The 19376-nt window shown below is 49.2% G+C and overlaps 1 protein-coding gene across 1 annotated transcript in view; it reads left to right on the forward strand.

Moving 5' to 3' along the window:
• TMEM248 (transmembrane protein 248) overlaps window positions 1-19376 on the forward strand; it is a 93479-nt gene that overhangs the window by 37817 nt on the left and 36286 nt on the right. Inside the window, exons 4-5 of the mRNA XM_086954630.1 lie at window positions 2305-2455; window positions 3054-3237. Of these exons, the coding sequence (XP_086810756.1) occupies window positions 2305-2455; window positions 3054-3237 (335 nt within the window). The remainder of the gene's footprint in view (window positions 1-2304; window positions 2456-3053; window positions 3238-19376) is intronic.

Genomic DNA, 19376 nt, shown 5'->3' on the forward strand with positions numbered 1-19376 from the left:
TGGGTGGAGATGTACACTCCTCCCCCTGGCCAGGAAGAGCCATCTGTGGCAGGGGAGCTTCAAAGGCCTGGCGGCCTCTGAATGCGACCCCAGCCTCTCCTGCTAGCAGGAGCAGGCCCCCTTTCTGTCTCCCCTCCTTTCCGGTGGAAAGACAGGCGGGAAAAACTAGCCAGCCCGGAAGGTGTGCCCACCTCTGCCATCTCCACCCCTCAGGTGGTGGAGGCAGGGTGAAGCCCCCTCTTCAGTACCCGCCATCTTGCAGATGGCAGGCACTCCCCAATCAGTATTAGGTATTGTGCTCACTCTCCCACGGGGTGAGCACACCAAGGGTGTAGTCACCCTAAGGTCAGTAGCCCATTGTCTACTGACCTCAATTCCCCTAAAACGCCCCCTAAATACAATATTTAGAGGGCAGCCCTGAACAAAGAAAGCAGATACCCGCAACCTAAGAAGGAAAAGGACGAAAGCGGACGCCCAGCAGTGGAGACTGTAGAGAACAACTGACTTGGTCCCAGCCCTACCGGCCCGTCTGCAGTTTCCAGAGATCCTGCGCCAAAACTCGTCTTGTCCTGCAGTCAGCGACCTTCAGAATCCCTGGGAGGACTGACTGCCTTCGACAAAGACCGGATCTCCTGTGAACAGCAGCCCTGTTAAAAAGCCACCCTGAAAACACTCTGAGCCTGCTGTGGACAAAGAAACCCGATGCCTGGAACTACCACTGCACCCTTCGCCTACGGCCCAAGTTCGAATGAACCACCTGTCCCAGCGGGGTCCACTGTGAGTTGACCCCTCCAGAACTCCCTGACGTTGCCTGCAGCCTCTGCACAGAGAACCCCTCACCCCCAACCAACTACAAGTGGCCCGGTAAGGTGAAATCCGACCTCAAAAGACACCCCTGCAGCCAGCCGCCCTGCGCCCTGGAGGAAAGATCCCATGGTGCACCTACATCCCCGAGGCCTGCAACTTACCTGCCCAGCTGTTGGTTCCATACAACTCTGAGTAAGAAAAGTAATCCAAACAGTAATTTACCTGGTATTTTACTGAAAATCCCATTCAAGTCTATGCACTGTATTTACAAATCATTGCATTTCTCTGAACAATACTGTAAGTCAAATCAAAGTACATTTACTATTGCAATCCAAACTGTTTACAAACTGCATTACTACTGTAAAGTATGTATTGCTTATCTGTGCCAGACTTACTTGGTCCTAGAAAAAAAAAATACTAAAAGATTATTTTTATACAAAAACAATTGGTCTGAAGTTAAGTCTTTGAGTGTATGAATTCATTTGCTGACAGAGGGGGTCATTACGATCGCGGACGGACTTGAGTCCGTCCGCGACCACAGAGCATGAGGGAACGTCCGCATGGGCTGCGGCGTTCCCTCTGTGCAGATTAGGATGTGACCGCCTGGGTGGCGGTCACATCCTCTATTTTAACATTGCGGCGGGTGGAGCTTCAAGCTGCACCCGCAGCAATGTTAAAAAAGCATGCACAGCATTTGCGTGCACAAAGCGGCAGGCACAGCGCGGTGCCTGCTGCATTGTGCCCGCAAATGCAGGGGGGTACCATAGGTACCCCCCATGTGCACCCCCAACCCCCCACTACACCTAGGGGGCCCGCAACGGGCCCCCGCAGTGCAGTTACACATGCTTTTTCACGGCGGAAAAGCCGCCGCGGAAAAGCATGTTCAAAAGCACATCCTAATCTGGCTGACGGTGTCTGAGAGACACCGTCACCATTTTAGTGCTTTTCCGCCGCGGTTGTAAGCCAGCCGCGGCGGAAAAGCTGCGGACCTAAACCATGAACCGCCAGCCATCCTAATGTGGCGGTGGGTCCTGGTGGGTCCGCAGAGGATTTTCCGCATTCTCCGGGCCGGCGGTGGCTTCCGCCGGCCCGGAGGATGCGGAAAATCCTCCATCGTAATGACCCCCTTAGTGTGTACAACAAATGCTTAACACTCCTACTGCCTTACTGCTCGACCACACTACCACAAATAGAGAGTAAGGTTCGATCTTATTTTACCTCTGCCTACCTTTGGGGTTCTACTGGACTCTGTGCACACTATACCTCACTTTGGTATAGTATATACAGAGCCAGCTTCCGACAAGGGCTAACTAACAGATTACTTCTTCTTGTTGCCCTACAAGATCGAATTTTGTGATCCACATGCTCTGGATAAATCTAACTGTAGTTAAATAGAAAATGCTAAATAGATTGCACTGAAAATGTAAGTATCATTGCTATTTAACTGTAGTCTGCAGGGATCTCTTTCTAATCTTCTTTATAATTCGTATTTAAAAGGCAGAGAATCGCACGAAGAAATTAATATCACATTCACCTTGCCTGCCTCCTGGAACTCGGATGACTGCGTTCTCCATGGCCACTGTGAGCAGCTGGTGTACACCACATGTATGACTGTCACAGCTGCCTCCGAAGTGTTCCCAGTCACAGTGTAAGTAGAGGTGTTCTTGTCCACAGAATACTTGTATTCGTGTATCTGCCTACTTTGCTTTTGGTCTCTAGCACCGGATCAAATCGGTTAACACTCAGTGGATTGGGAAAATTCATTGGTATTGTAACCCATCAAAACCTACATTTAGCAGACCATTGCTATTGCATGTCTTCTGACTGTGCATGTCATTACAAAAACATTCTACTGCTGACATCCATGTGTAACTATCTTCTTCAGCTCTGGCCTTTGGGTATAACTGTGTGTTTGTAATGCGCTTTGTGTGCACAATGGCTGAAAGCAACTGTCAAGTTGGAGGTTGTCTTCAAGCAAACAAATAACCATTATCCTTTCAAACAAAACAGTTTCAGAAATAACATGTAAACTGTAATACTTTATACTTTTAGTTATTGTCCATATATAATTTCCAGCAAAGCATTTGTAAGAGGAGTACCAAAGCATGTGCAAGATTAGTACTGTCTGAAACATTAGAGCAGCTGTTACGAATGTCAAGAATTTATAATGGATAACCCATGCTGAAATATTGCACTGTGCATTTGAAGTTGATGGACCACTTTAATATTTTTACTTATTTTTCCAGTCAGCCACCTCATTGTGTCCCTGAAACGTACAACAACTCAACTACCTGGTACAAAATCTATACCACAGCCAGGGATGCAAATACTAAATATGCTCATGACTACAACCCATTTTGGTGTTACAAAGGAGCCATTGGAAAAGTCTACCATGCTTTAAATCCAAAGCTGACTGTTGTTGTTCCTGATGTAAGTGTACATATTCTTGCTCGAGATGTTAACTTTTATGCATGTTTTTCTGCCAAGATCAGTTGCCTATGGCAGTAGTGCTGTAATGTGAGCAATTACCTAGTTGAAATTGCCGTTAACCGTGTTATACTGTAGTCTATAATAGCAGCAGCAATCGATTGTGTTAAATCGTTAATTAACTGTTAGTTTTGTGCCTGGCATATCTTATTCCAGACTTGTGGGCTGTTCTGAATACAGGCATTTCATTTCCGTGACCCATTCCCATGCTGGTCAGCCTCCAACAGGCCAGTCCCTTTCATCAGCTGTTCAAGATGACAATTTGTGCACATTGAGTGCTCTTCACTGCTGAGATTCTTTTTTTACTAACATAAGTTCTGGGTAATGTGCTAGAAGATATCTCTCTCTTTCTTCACCTAAGATTTGTGTGATATGGCTGATCTGGGTCTTTAGAGCTTTGGCACAAGCTTGGGTTTCTATTCAATCGAGCGCTTTTAAGGTACTTACGGAGATCAAGTAGAATCTGTACTAGTGGAGACCTTACTGTTAGCGCTTGCTGGGACGCGCTCATTTCTGGCTGGACACCGTGTGAAGGACCTTTGCCCACACCTCGCAGCACCCGCTCCGCGGGTGCCGCTTCGCCGTCAAGGAAGGAGGAGGAGGCGTCTAACATCACCGGAGGGCTGCAGGGCTGCGAGCGTATCAGGGACTCCAAATCCCAGGAGTCCCTGAGAGACCGCTGACCACTTCCGGTCCGCTCTCCCTGCCGGCCCGCCCATCGCCCTCAGGCTCTGCTATATCTGGGGCCACTCCTCCCGCAGCGCGGGACGCAGCCCGGAGCAAAGACCGGGCTAAGAGCGGGCCGTTTGAGGCCGTTCGAGGACGGCAGCGGACGGCCCCGGCCCATCCCCCTTGCTACTCCTACCCCACCTGTCTATCTACCATTGTGGTAAGCTAGGTCAGCTAAATAGAGGCAACCTATCTAGCAGTGTGTGTGAGGGCCCTATTATAATATTATAGTAAGCATTATGAGCACTAGGATGACACGTAGCAAGGCCGCCAAAGGGGGTTCACAAGTCAGCGGTCCTATGGATGACTTCATCACTCGCACTAACATAGCTATTGATGAACAAATATCCAAACTCCAAACCCGGGTATCCCTAGAACTGGCAGCAGCACGTAGGCTGTCTGAGGTAATGGCCCACTCGAAAAAATCATCCCTAGGCCATATAGCCTCTGCTGTCACCCCTGCTCGCCCTGTTCGCCCAGATAGTATCATTATTCAGGCCGACCTTCACCATCCCCCGAGCACTCCTTCTCTCACCTCCCCCACAGAGCAAATACGCACCGTAGAAGAGCTAAGTTTCCCTGTACCTCCCTATGCTCAGTCCTTCACCCCTAACCCTCCTGCCCAAGTAAATCCAACTATCTCCTGTGCTACTAGAGCGCATCCCAAAAGGAAACGCCAATCGCGCTCAGCCTACTCCCGCAAAAAGGCTAAAGTGGCAGTTTCCCAACATCTTACAATGGCTAATACCCAGGCATGTACTGCCTTACCTGAGGGTCCATTAATATCACAGCCAGTATGCCAAACAACGGGAGATGGCCTAGCTACCATCACTCCAGAGGTTGAGGGGTCGCAGGCGCAGCACCAGGGACAAAGTGATAAGGAATTCATAGACCAAGTCTGGGAATCACTAAAAAAACTTCTCTCACCACTCGATTTAAGACTATCTAGGATAGAAAACAATCTACTCGAGATGGAAAAGAGCATTATTGCTCTGGCCACTCTTGGCCTGAGAAATCTTGAAATCCAGGGCGTGTCCTTATCTGACTCACAATTGCCAGCTCCTGCTGTACAAGCTGAGCAGCTCCCTGCTTTAGTACCTGCTGCTGCAAGGCCTGTTCCCAAGCCAAGGACGGTGGCTGTGGATCAAATCTCCACGACCGCTAAACCCCAGGCTTCCCAACCGCAGGCTCCTGCACGGAATCCTAAGCCGCAAAATACAATTCCAAACCTGGTACCACCTACTAGACCCCATCCTACTGAAACCCAGGGCCCTCGCCCAAAAGAAAATTTTAGAGGTGGCTATATAGATCTCCCTCCAGAGGCCAACGAGTATGTAGTTGTGTTGACAGGTGTTCCTGTTCTTGGCACTGACCAATACGAAAACCACTGGTCCTTGAAAAACAAAACAATGCACTGGCTTAACGTTAATAGACCAGCTTCTAATGGGAGGAGAAGTCGGGTAATGATGGTCCGTAGAATACCTTGGGTGGGCCCAACAAAGAAATCCAAGCAAGGGGACTGCGTAGTTGTAACTTTTGATGACCCACATACGGCACGCCATATTTGTTCTTGGCCAACCAGCGAAGAATCCCTTGTTATCCCGAGGCCGCTATCTTACTTTTACCCTCCACGCCAAGTATATACCCAAGCGGATAACTGGTCCTTGGTGCAGCACCCTCCACGGAACATCCATCCTACGAGGCCAATGGACACCCTCTTACATTGGAATGGCCTCTCAACCTACAACAGATTTGGAGGCCTGGAGGAGGTCGATTGACTTTTTGTGCCCCCTACTTTTCCACAAGTAGAAAAAGCTCTGTCTCCCATGGTCTCGGAATCACCTGGAAATCAAATTTACAGCCCACATAATAACGATGACGCACTCCTGATTCGCACGCCACGTGTCTTGGATCTGTCTAAAACGGCTACCTCAGACTGTATAGGGATGGATCTACGGCCAGTCACCCACTGCCTAACCCCACCTCCTCTTGCCCAACTTAATCTAATGGAGATCAAACAGCTTGGCAGTGCTGCCCCCATTGAACTATATCGGACCAAGATCCCCATAATACCAACTATCCTGGATGAAGAAAATTCTTTATTATCTTCTCATGTTCCTAAAATCCTTCCACCTGGCGATTCCTCACTGAAGATCTTAAACTGGAATGTGGCTGGCCTTGAACGTAACCTGGATAACCCAGAATGGAACACCTTCCTGGCACCCTACGACATCTGTTTGCTACAGGAAACATGGTGCCAGGAACCCAGACATAGAGTGGGTTTCTCGACCTTCTATGTCCCGGCTGTTCATCAACAAGGTTCCAAAGGACGCCCGTCAGGCGGTTTCCTTATTTGGATTAATATAGCTCTAGACCTCAGTGTTCTCCAAAGAACTACTGAATCTCCTGACCTCCAATGGCTAACACTCCAACACAAAGGGGGAAGGAAGCTAGAACTGTTTAATATCTATCTAAGGGACAGCAGGAACGGAGGATCTTCAACCTTACTAGGTCTAAACAACAACCTGGCTGCCTGCAACGCTGACTCTCTCGTCCTGCTGGCAGGCGATTTTAACTGCTGTTTTGAGCCTCTAGCTATAGAAGATATTCTGGACACCAACGAGGAGGATAACAGGAGGGGAATCCCCATCTTGAATCTCGACCCGATCCCGAAATGGTCACAACGGGTGATCGATATAAACGCTCTCTGTATGGAGCATAACTTGAGAGCAACGAATGGGCGTTCTAGGTCAGATCCCATGGGTGCCCACACATATAATAGGACGGGCCACTCTTCCAGAATTGACTTTGTCATGCTCAACTATACCCTCTGGTCATACCATCAAGATATGGAGGTTATAGAATCCTGTGATAGTGACCACAACCCTCTTGCTGTAACCATTTCTGATCCCTGGCACCAGGACTTCCAAGAAACCACGAACCAGATATGGAAATCGTCACGTGAGATCCTTCCCTCGAATTGTGGGAGACGTCTCAAATGGGCAAGAATCGCAGCAGATGAGGCACGGATGACGCAAGCTAAAACCATCCTACTACAGGCTGAATCTAAGTTTAGTTCCACAAATGGTGATAGTAAGAAGTTTTTAACACTATTTTTAGAGACAATATCAGCGCTAAGTGGGCTATTCACCATTTCAAAACCCAGTGCCAGAAGCGCTGCAAAAGGCGCCCCGAGAACAAATGGAAAGTGGTTTACAGCGAATTGCCGAAACGCTAAAAGTGAACTCGTGGCCGCAGTAAAAGGGAAAGACCAAACTGCTATCAGGTCTGCAAGGAAACTTTACAGGAAATCTGTGTCTGAGGCCAAACGGTCATATGATTCCAATTTCTGGCGTGATCTAACGGAGGCAAGCACAAAGAAAGATGCCAAGGGGTTTTGGGACTTGCTAAGGTCAAGAGACAAGCCCGTAGATCACCAATTGACCTGCAACATCCCTGGCGCTGTCTGGTTTGCCCATTTTTCGAACTTGTACACAGCACAAACAGGGCCCACCCAACCAGACCCGCTACTAGGATTTAGTTCCATAGCTCTCCCACCAAATGAAGTTACATTTACCGCCGTAGAAGTGGAGAAGGCAATTAGTTGTATTATTCCCAATAAAGCGGCAGGCCCGGATGGGATTCCGGGCGACCTGATAAAAAATAATCCCCCATTTTGGAGCAGACTAATTGCAGAATTACTCAATGAGGCTACACTGGGGGGATCCTTACCTGATTCCTGGAGGGGCGCTGAAGTCGTCCCTATTTTCAAGAAAGGCAACAGGGAGGACCCAGCAAACTACCGCCCCATTAGTTTGTTGGACACAACGCAAAAGGTGGCGGGGAAAGTAGTATTGGGCAGGATTCTGGAGTGGGTGGACGACAATCAGATATTATCCGATTTCCAAGCGGGGTTCAGATCAGGGACAGGTACCGTCGAGCAGACTTTCCGCCTTCTAATGCTCTATTGGAAGGTAGTGGTGCTAGGAGGAGGCAGTTTATATCTAGTCTTTATAGACTTGAAAACGGCCTTTGACCTAGTCCCACGAGCATTACTGTGGAAAGTCCTTGACGGTCTAGGTCTACCTCCCTACCTTCTGGCCTTATTGATAAAATTTCATGCAAACAACTTTGCTCAAATCAGATGGGGTGCCCAGGGAGAAAAAACACCGTGTATCCCAGTAGACAGGGGCGTCCGCCAGGGGTGCGTGCTTGCCCCCACTCTGTTTTCGTTATACGTGAATGGAGTGGTGGAGCATCTTTTACAACATCCTGCTGATGCACCATCCCTGGCTGGAAGGAAAATCCCGACACTCCTGTTTGCTGATGACACCCTCCTGATTTCGAAGACACCCATAGGCATACAGGCGCTACTTACTAGCTTTAAGGCCTTCTGCGATACCAAGGGCTTAGCAATAAATATTGGTAAGACCAAATTCCTTGTTCTAAATCCCCCGAAGAAATCTGTAAAACCCCCCACTCTAGACTCCGTTCCATTAGAGCGGGTCAAAGAATTTGACTATCTAGGCATACGCCTCTGTGACAGTATGAATTGGAAGGCCCATCACCAGAAAGTGTTTCTAACCCACAAGAGGGTTGTTGGCGCTCTACTCAAAGAACAACGTGCCTCTTCCACAAAACCGATCGGGGCACTGCTTGACATCTATAGGGCCAGGGTTGTGAGTGCAGCGTTGTATGGTGCAGAACTTTGGGGAACCCAGAGAGTGGACACTTTGGCCCACCTAGAAAATAAATTTCATAAAGACTTGATGAGGTTACCCCAAAGCACTCCCACAATTCCACTCTTGCTCGACGCAGGTACTCGCCCTATCTGCGACCAAGCTAAACTACGTCCCTTGTTGCTGTGGTCCAGAATTTGGAACGTTCCTGAACTCCATAGCTATGCGGATGCCTTAAAAGATGTCTTGTCCCTCCCTGGCTGGCACAAGATCGCCTGGCTTAGAGAGGTTAAGAAGGCGCTTACCTTGCTTGGTCTAGGATCTGCGTGGGAAAACAAAACTGCACCTCCCAAACAGGAATTGAAGAAGGCATATTGGTCCTGGGTCGATAGCGAGAGACTGGGCAAACCAAACCATCCAAAAACTGTTGCCAACTTCCTGATGGTTAAATGTAACCCCTCCAGAGAAGCTTATTTGGACCTGATACATAGCTCTCATGATAGGGCTTTATATTTTAAATTCAGGGCTGGGGTTTTACCTTTGTGCCAGTTCACTTCTACCTGGAAACCACCCTTGCAAACTGTTCCCGACTGTCCATTTTGTGAGCTGAAAACAGAATCCGTTGCTCATTTCTTATTTGAGTGCCGAGCCTATCTAGCTCCCAGACGGAGGTGGTTGAAGCCTCTTTTCAGGAGCCTAGGAACCCGTTCACACCTGGAAGCCTTGAGAATATTGCTCTCAGACACAAGACCCTTTTTTTCAATCTGTATGGCAAAATTCCTAGGATGGGCCTGGCGTATAAGAACCACTAAAAAACTGATGATACAATAATGTCTCCCCTTCTTTTTAATATGTTTTTAGTCCAATGGACAGATTCCTTTTATTGTATAATGAATTGTAAGTTGTTTGTTCGATTATTGCTATATTGTGATGTTTTGCTTTTATGATATGTTTTTATATATCGAAATAAAGCTTACTTACTTACTTACTTACTTACTAGTGGAGAACATATTATATACTGGCAAATATCTTGTGTGAGATTAAAATACAGGCAAGCAGATATGAGCCTAGAATCAGCCAGACTTGTAGAGAGAAAATGTTACTTTATTGGATACAGGAGCCAGGGAACATGGTAAGATGGAGAAGCAGTCAAAAGGGAAGGCACTGGCAGGTGCCCGTGGGAGACGGAGGGTTGAGTTGAAGCTCGTGGTGCTGCTTAGTGCGTCTGCGACACTTGTCTGTCAGGTCTGGTGAGCGCTGCTAGATGTGGATGCAGGTCCACGTACAGTAAGCCTAGTGGACCTTGCTTTGGTGGAGTGCCATACCCACGTTCCAATACCTATTTGTTGCAGCTGTCGTGACTGTGAGTTCGCACCTTCTGAATACAGACCCACAATGGCGCCACGGCCTGAGGGCGAGAGACATGCTCCTAGAATAACCAAGGGATCTCGAGCAGTACAATCTAACAAGTTGGACCATTACACGTTGCCCAAGGGCTCCCCATCTGGATCGGGTCAGATGTTGGAGGGAGGCAGAGAGTCGGCAGAATCTGCGTCTGAGCCTACACTGCAGGATGTAATGGTTGCCATTGATGGCCTTAAGACTTCCCTGGGGCAGATGTCGTCGCTGGACCACAAGCTAGATACTGTGACCATTTAAGTCAACCTGATTCGCGCTGAAGGTCAAATCGCTGGATATCAAAACCGCGAGCCTGACTGATGACGTTTCACATATTTACAACAAGGGGTGGTGAGGGACAGAGTCTCTGAATTAAACAGAATACTCTCACCCAGTCAAGAGATCAGGGCTAGATCCAACACCGTTTTTTAGCTCACTGCACCATCCCAGTTTCAGAACCTGGCTGTATGCAAATTAGTCTGTTCCTGTCCCAGTGCATGATGGGAACAGGGCAAACCAAACTACAAAAGCCAATTCTTACACTGGGAAGGAAACAAGCTACCGGGGACCGGTTTCTGGCATTTCAGCCGTCTTCGGCCCGGCTTGCTTGAATCCTGATGGTGCAATGAGCAAGGGACTCACATCTGAGTATACCCTTCCACGCTTAGGGTGGACAAAAATATTTACAACAAGGGGTGGTGAGGGACAGAGTCTCTGAATTAAACAGAATACTCTCACCCAGTCAAGAGATCATGGCTAGATCCAACACCGTTTTTTAGCTCACTGCACCATCCCAGTTTCAGAACCTGGCTGTATGCAAATTAGTCTGTTCCTGTCCCAGTGCATGATGGGAACAGGGCAAACCAAACTACAAAAGCCAATTCTTACACTGGGAAGGAAACAAGCTACTGGGGACCGGTTTCTGGCATTTCAGCCGTCTTCGGCCCGGCTTGCCTGAATCCTGATGGTGCAATGAGCAAGGGACTCACATCTGAGTATACCCTTCCACGCTTAGGGTGGACAAAAATATTTACAACAAGGGGTGGTGAGGGACAGAGTCTCTGAATTAAACAGAATACTCTCACCCAGTCAAGAGATCAGGGCTAGATCCAACACCGTTTTTTAGCTCACTGCACCATCCCAGTTTCAGAACCTGGCTGTATGCAAATTAGTCTGTTCCTGTCCCAGTGCATGATGGGAACAGGGCAAACCAAACTACAAAAGCCAATTCTTACACTGGGAAGGAAACAAGCTACCGGGGACCGGTTTCTGGCATTTCAGCCGTCTTCGGCCCGGCTTGCTTGAATCCTGATGGTGCAATGAGCAAGGGACTCACATCTGAGTATACCCTTCCACGCTTAGGGTGGACAAAAATATTTACAACAAGGGGTGGTGAGGGACAGAGTCTCTGAATTAAACAGAATACTCTCACCCAGTCAAGAGATCAGGGCTAGATCCAACACCGTTTTTTAGCTCACTGCACCATCCCAGTTTCAGAACCTGGCTGTATGCAAATTAGTCTGTTCCTGTCCCAGTGCATGATGGGAACAGGGCAAACCAAACTACAAAAGCCAATTCTTACACTGGGAAGGAAACAAGCTACCGGGGACCGGTTTCTGGCATTTCAGCCGTCTTCGGCCCGGCTTGCTTGAATCCTGATGGTGCAATGAGCAAGGGACTCACATCTGAGTATACCCTTCCACGCTTAGGGTGGACAAAAATATTTACAACAAGGGGTGGTGAGGGACAGAGTCTCTGAATTAAACAGAATACTCTCACCCAGTCAAGAGATCAGGGCTAGATCCAACACCGTTTTTTAGCTCACTGCACCATCCCAGTTTCAGAACCTGGCTGTATGCAAATTAGTCTGTTCCTGTCCCAGTGCATGATGGGAACAGGGCAAACCAAACTACAAAAGCCAATTCTTACACTGGGAAGGAAACAAGCTACCGGGGACCGGTTTCTGGCATTTCAGCCGTCTTCGGCCCGGCTTGCTTGAATCCTGATGGTGCAATGAGCAAGGGACTCACATCTGAGTATACCCTTCCACGCTTAGGGTGGACAAAAATATTTACAACAAGGGGTGGTGAGGGACAGAGTCTCTGAATTAAACAGAATACTCTCACCCAGTCAAGAGATCAGGGCTAGATCCAACACCGTTTTTTAGCTCACTGCACCATCCCAGTTTCAGAACCTGGCTGTATGCAAATTAGTCTGTTCCTGTCCCAGTGCATGATGGGAACAGGGCAAACCAAACTACAAAAGCCAATTCTTACACTGGGAAGGAAACAAGCTACCGGGGACCGGTTTCTGGCATTTCAGCCGTCTTCGGCCCGGCTTGCTTGAATCCTGATGGTGCAATGAGCAAGGGACTCACATCTGAGTATACCCTTCCACGCTTAGGGTGGACAAAAATATTTACAACAAGGGGTGGTGAGGGACAGAGTCTCTGAATTAAACAGAATACGTTTCACAGCTGCAACAGGATGTCTGGGATCTCAGGGCGTCCAGTGCCCTGTCGCATCGCAAATGGATGAGTACAAAGGACGGGCCCTAAGAAATAATTTACGCATAGTTGGAGTTTCGGAGAAGGCAGAAGCATTGACCCCGACCTCTTTGTGGAAGACATTATCCTTAAACATTTGAAACCGAAAGGGTTGGGGGAATTTCTTCATAGTAGAAAGTGCACACAGAGTTCTGGGAAGAAGACCGAAGCCTGGGGGCCCCGGCGCGTCCACTGATCGCAAGGGTGCTCAACTTTAGAGATAGGGACGCTATCCTGCAGGCCTCCAGATCTGGGGGCCCTCTGAGGTACGAGAACTCCACTATTAATTTCTTCCCAGACTTTACTCAGGCAGTTCAGAGGCAGAGACAGTTTTCTTGGAATCAAGAGGTGGCTTGGGGATAGAGGTTTGAAGTATGCTATGCTGTTCCCTGCTAAGCTGCGGGTTGAGACCGAGGAGAAAGTTTGTGTCCCAGGGGGGGCTGTGGGACTAGGATCGGCCCTTTAGAGACCGGAGGGCTAGGGGTGAACACAAAGACTGGATCCTTGATTAGTGATCTCAAAGATGGTTTTATTGGGATATAGGTCTTCCTTTGAATAGCCAAAAGGGCATTCGTAGCGGGGAAGTAGGGTATTAGGGGTGCTGGGGACCGTAGGTTCAAGGTTAATGAGTCTCTCTCTTGTACTCTCCACGGGGTCCGACAGGATAGTCTCAGTCTGGTTTGGAAGGGGGAGGGCCAGGGCTTCCTTTGCAGTCCCCGGGTTTTCCCTGGCTCGAGGGGGAGAGCCTTCTGTCTCTCAGGTCGGCAATCCCAGTCTGTAGCCGCTGTCTTCCGGTTCCTCCGAGGTATTCCCCAAGACCGAGAAATGAAAAGAAGATTGAGAACTGTTACTGGGGTGACCGGTACAAATCTCACAGGGTCCGGGGAGTGAGGGAAACCATGTGCAGGTGAATTATTCACAACGGAGAGTAGTGCTCAAAAGTGCTCGTGAAGGTAGGGGTACAGGGGATTCTAGGTGCACAAGGGCGTTACTCGGTAGGCAGACCTCGCCGTCCCACCCACCCCGCAACTCTGCCCGTACCTTAGAAAGCCACACTCCTCCCTCGGGAGCGTGGCGGGGCGATGCACCGAGACGTTGGCCTCCTGGCTTGATGGTCTCAGCGGGGCTCGTCTGGTCCTCGTCTCCTTCCTCCGGATTCTTCCTCACACGACTGCTTCTCCTCACCGCTCCGTCTTCTTCCTCCAGGGAAATGCCGTCCGTCGTCGTACCTTCACTTCCGCCTTTTGACGTCCTGCCGCCGAGGAGAGGCGGGGCCACTCCTTCGTCCTCATACCAGTTAAAGGAGCCATGTCCCAAATCCGATGTGGTCGCGTAGCCTTCCGGGTCTTCCATCCACGGGTCGTCGGGCAGCTGTGGGGACAACGGGCATGGTGAGAGGTGAGCGGCGGACCACCAATCTGGGGGGTCCTGCTGTACGGGGTCTCTTAGTCCCCTAGCCCCGTTACAGTTTGGCTGTTTGACCTGGCGATTGCCTCGGACTGGGTAGACTGTTTTCTTTCGGGGGGGGGGGCACCAGGGGGAGGTGGTGAAGATGGCTGCGATGCTCAGCAACAAGAATGATAAGTATCGAACTGTATGGTCAATGTTGAGTGGTTGGTGAGGAGCCATTTGCGAGACATTCCCACAAGACTACCCCTTTCAATTGTGTGTCGCACTAGGCGCAAGTTATGACTGATGGGCGGGGGCGGAGATCTGACGTCCTCCTCTAATCTATATTTAGATAGTTGGTTAGTTAGATTATGGGGCGACAGGCACACTGCGAGTTGGGGGTTGGCGGACGCCGAGAGCAGGGGTGCAGGGTGGAGGGATGAGACTGTTTGGGTGTGGTTGTGATTTTCTTTTATTTTTTTTTTATTTTTTCTTTTGGTGTCCGGTGATAACGATATTGTGAGGCGCTTATTATTCGGGTCAAATGGCGCAGAGTAGTAGAGGATCGGGGATGAGAGTGCTGAGCTGGAATGTGAATGGGTTGGGGGATAAGATTAAGAGAGGGATGGTCAGCCAGCTTATCAGGAGGCATTCCCCAGATGTAGTGTTGCTGCAGGAGACGCACCTGGTTGGTAACAAGTTTATGGCCCTCCATAAGGGAGGATATAACTTGGTGGCACACGCTGGGTTCCACTCCTGGTCCAGCGGGGTTGGGATTCTGGTCAAAAACACCTTTCCCCTGTCAGTACAGGCTACGTGGTTAGATCAGAGGGGCAGATATGCGGGTGTCTCTGGGCTTGTAGAGGGTAAGATTGTCACCTTCTTGTTGGTGTATGTGCCTCTGGGCCTTTTCGGGATCTGGGATCTGTTTTTCTTGCGTTACCCCTGGGTAGTCTAGTGTTAGGGGGCGACTTTAATGCTGTGCTTGACCGGGAAATTGACCGTAGCCCGCCACGTGTGCTCAGGCAGTCACAGAGATGGCTTCCAGACTTTTAGAAACGTTGGGATTAGTCGATAGCTGGCGCGTACGTAACCCAACGCTGACACATTTCACACCCATATCTGCAACACGTAGTAGCTTGTCGCGATTGGCTTATATCCTATTGCCGGCGGCGATGGCGCCTATGATTCAAGAGGTGAAATACCTAGGCAGAGGGATCTCTGACCATTCCCCACTGTGGATACAGCTTCTATCTGACAGACCCGCGGCGGAAAGGATTGCTCCACTTAGTGCTTGGCAGTTACAAGACCCGGCTATTAAAAAAGATGTGCTTCGAATGTCCGACTGCTACTTCCTGGAAAATGTAGGCTCCGTTGACTCGGCACAGTCTCTCTGGGAAGCATATAAAACGGTAGCGAGGGGCGAGGTTCTGTCCTTAGTTACAGGGTAAAAGAAGAGAAATCAGGCCGAGGTGGCTCGGAAGGAAGCAGAGGTTATACGATTGGAAGAGAGAGTGGCCGTCTCGCATGCAGCTGTGGAGCTCCATCTGAGACTTCGGCAGGAGGAATATAAAGGCCTGGTGCGGGATAGAGCAATTGCTCACATAGTGCCGTGCAGAGTCGTATATACGAGCATGGCATTAAAGCAGGTAAATTGATTGCATGGCTTGAGCACGGTGAAAGGGCCTCCAGGTTAGTTCCGGAATTAGAGGGACCGGAGTTGCGTAGTATTACAGATCCGCAGGCGGTGGCAGTCGAGTTTTCAGTGTATTATGAGAAGGTCTATGCTGCTGGTAGTGAGTATTCTGAGGCTGAGAATAGTGATAGGATTAGAGACCGTGTTATGCCGAGTCTGTCGGAGGAGGATAGAAGCTATCTTGACTCCCCTATCTCTGATGACGAAGTGGCGCAGGCTATAAAGCAAACAAAATCGGGTAACGCGGCGGGCCCTTACGGGATACCGGTTAAATTGTATAAATTAAATGCCAGCCTAATCGCCCCGCATATTCAAGCCATGTTTTTGGAGAGTAGGGAGAAGGGCCTGCTCCCTTATGACCAACGGGTGGCTAATATAGTGGTTATACATAAAGTGGGTAAGCCTAGGACACAATGTTCTTCGTATAGGCCTATCTCGCTCCTCAACCCGGAGCCCAAAATATTAGCGAAACTGCTCGCCACTCGACTGGTCAAGTTGATTACGTCTTTGATTTATCCGGATCAATCTGGCTTTATGCTGCGTCTTAACACGGCGCTGAATCTGCGGCGGCTGCAGGGTGTCCTTGGAGGTTCCTCGCAGATACCCGAACCGGAAGGGTTGGTGTCACTTGATGCCACCATGGCGTTCGACAGGGTAGAATGGCAATATTTGTCTGCAGTATTGGCAAAGCTGGGCTTCGGGCGGGAGTTTGTCAGTTGGGTACGACTGTTGTATGCTGAACCCCTGGCTAGAGTGGTGGTTAATAATTGCAGGTCCAATGACTTCTCCCTGAAGAGAGGCACGAGGCAGATGCTAGCACTATATTAGCAAAATGACTATTGAGCTAGACCGTCAGCAGTTCACCCTTACAGCCCTTTGAGTTAATTTGCATCTATCAGCAGAACTGGTTCCTCTCCCTATTACTTGATATTATATAATCCATGTTTGAGGCTTATGAGCTGCAGATTGTACACTGTGCATAGATCGCCACCTAGTGTTGGGCCTGGATGTTTGTAGTTGTTGTTCTGAAGAGTTCTTTGGAAGTCACGAGATAGGTGACTCCTCCTTTGGACCACATTGCGCATGGACATCGGCTCCAGCCCCAGATTGTTTTTTTCCGCCATCGGGCTCGGATGTGTTTCCTGCGCTCCGGTTTGAAACTGAATTTCCTCTGGCGCCCAATCCACACCCAGTTCGACGTTATTGTTTCGCGCTTCACATCAACGCAATTCTCTACAACTTCGAAGTCTTCGATTCCGGTCGTCGATGATGGCCTTCGGGCCTACCTAAGCCTCACTTTCTAGGTTATGGAAACGACGCCATTCAAAAAGTGTCCTCAATGTGGGCCGAAGTTTCCCCACACCGACCTACATGAGATGTGCAACCTTTGCCTCTCACCGGAGCACGAGTCCAAAGACTGTTCGGCGTGTACCTCATTCCTCTCCAAGGAGACTGTTCGGGACCGACTAGCTCGAAGAACTATGGCTTGCTCGTCAGCTTCGATCCTAGACATCTTCGAAGAAGGCGTCGACGCGTCAGAACACCAGCACGCCGAGGAGAGTATCGGATCCTCAGATGACGAAGACTCAGGCGTCGGAAGTCACTTCAGCTCAACCGGTCGTAAGTAAGACCGTCGACCCCACCCCTTCCTCGACACCCTCAAAAAAGGCTTTGGTCACAACCTCACCTTCGGGCTTGGGTGCACACCAGAGACTACTTCCAGCGCCCGGCCTTCGGGCCAGGCAAAGTAGCCTATGAAGCCTTCAGGCGGCTCGGGTCGAGCCAGCCTGTTTCTGGCACCGACCCAGTACAGACACCGAAGAAAAAGCCATCTTCCTCTTCCATGTCGACCGTTGCTTCACACCCAAGCACACAGCGCCGAAGACTGGCAGTGGTTCATCGATGCCGAAACCGAACTCGGAACGGAGTAAAAAATCAACCAAAGCTCTAGATTCACACGCATCGGAGCCGAAAAAACTCTCTGAATCGAAAAAACAGGTTCCGGTAAAAGACATTGAAGGGGCACACTCCTAAGCCAGCTACCGACTCTGTGCTTAAAAAACCTACGGAGCCGAAAATTCAGACGCCAAAGGATCTGCCTGGCTCACTGGAACTTTTTTCACCGGATCCACAGCAAAACACTCTTGTAAAGGATCATAAAACTGGACAATTGACTCTCTGCTCCAAGAAGAGACCACTTGAGGCGCCATCACCTCCTCCCCCTGCAAAGAAGAGACATTGCAACCTCCCCATTAAGGGTCCCACCTCCCCATACTGTTCCTCCTCCGACACCACCTCCAGCACGTCATTCACCTACACCATCTCCTAATACAAACGATGATGTACTCACAGATTCTGATTATGAAGGTGGGGGTGCACATTACCCAGCACAGACTAATAGTCCCCCCTCAGTCACTTGATCCATGGGATGATTACAACATCCCTGATGTGCCTTACGTCCCACAAGATGATGTATACCCTTCCAGACCTTCCCCACTAGAGGACACCATAGGTTTTAACCTACTAGTCCAAAGGGCTGCACAATATCATGGGGTGGACTTGCACACCGATGCAGTGGAGGAAGACTTCCTATTAGACACTTTTGACAACACACAAAGTTCTACCATTTTACCAATTCTTAAGGGCGTCATTAAGCTCGCAACAGGTTTTTAAAGACCCCGTCAGAGCTAGGGTCCTCAATCCTCACATTGAGAAAAAATATAAAGCTGCCCCTGAAGACCCAGTTTATATTAAAGGCCCAGCACAATTGGATTCTTTAGTGGTGTCCAATGCACGTAAACGTGCTAATTTCCAAACAGATGAAGCCTCACCACCAGACAAAGAATCTAAGCTCCTTGACGCCTCTGGCAAAAGAGCGGCGGCACAATCGGCTAACATCTGGTGCATTGCCAACACCCAAGCGTTGCTGGCAAGATATGACAGGGCACATTATGATAAACTAGAGTCCATAATGCAGCACCTACCAGACAAATATAAAAACAGAGCTAACGAACTTGTACAAGAAGGTAAAAATAGTACTAATACCTCCATTTGTTGTGCCCTGTACGGCGCAGATAATGCCTCAAGGGCAATCAATACCAGCACCTTACTACGTAGACATGCCAGGCTACGTATTTCAGGTTTTGAACATGAGGTACAAAACTCCATCCTTAATCAGCCATTTGATGAGACACATTTATTTGGCCCAAATGTTCACGTGTCTTTAGAAAAAATGAAAAAGACACTGACACAGCAAAATATATGGGGGCCTTGCAGCAGCAAGCTCCCAGACGTTCTTTTCGTCACTCATCATACAGAGGCAACACAAGAGACTACTGCTCAAAGTCCCTCCTCCTCCTACAAAACCCCTAGCCAATCCAAATTCACTAAGGGCTACCAGAGAGGGGGTTACAGGGATAACAACAACAAAGGTAGAGGCAAAAACAACACCTCCCGCTCTGCCTCCACCCCTACCCAATGACTTTCCTCCCCTTCCCCCCCAACATTCCACTCCTGTGGGGGGGAAGACTCCAACAATTGCTGCCTGCCTGGATCAACATCACATCAGACAGGTGGGTGCAACAAATTATTCAGTCCAGTTACTGTCTAGAACTAACATCTACCCCCCTAAAATACCACCCAAACA

This window comes from Lissotriton vulgaris, chromosome 2_1 (genome assembly GCF_964263255.1).
Source record: "Lissotriton vulgaris chromosome 2_1, aLisVul1.2, whole genome shotgun sequence".
In the NCBI taxonomy this organism is placed as follows: Eukaryota; Metazoa; Chordata; class Amphibia; order Caudata; family Salamandridae; genus Lissotriton; species Lissotriton vulgaris.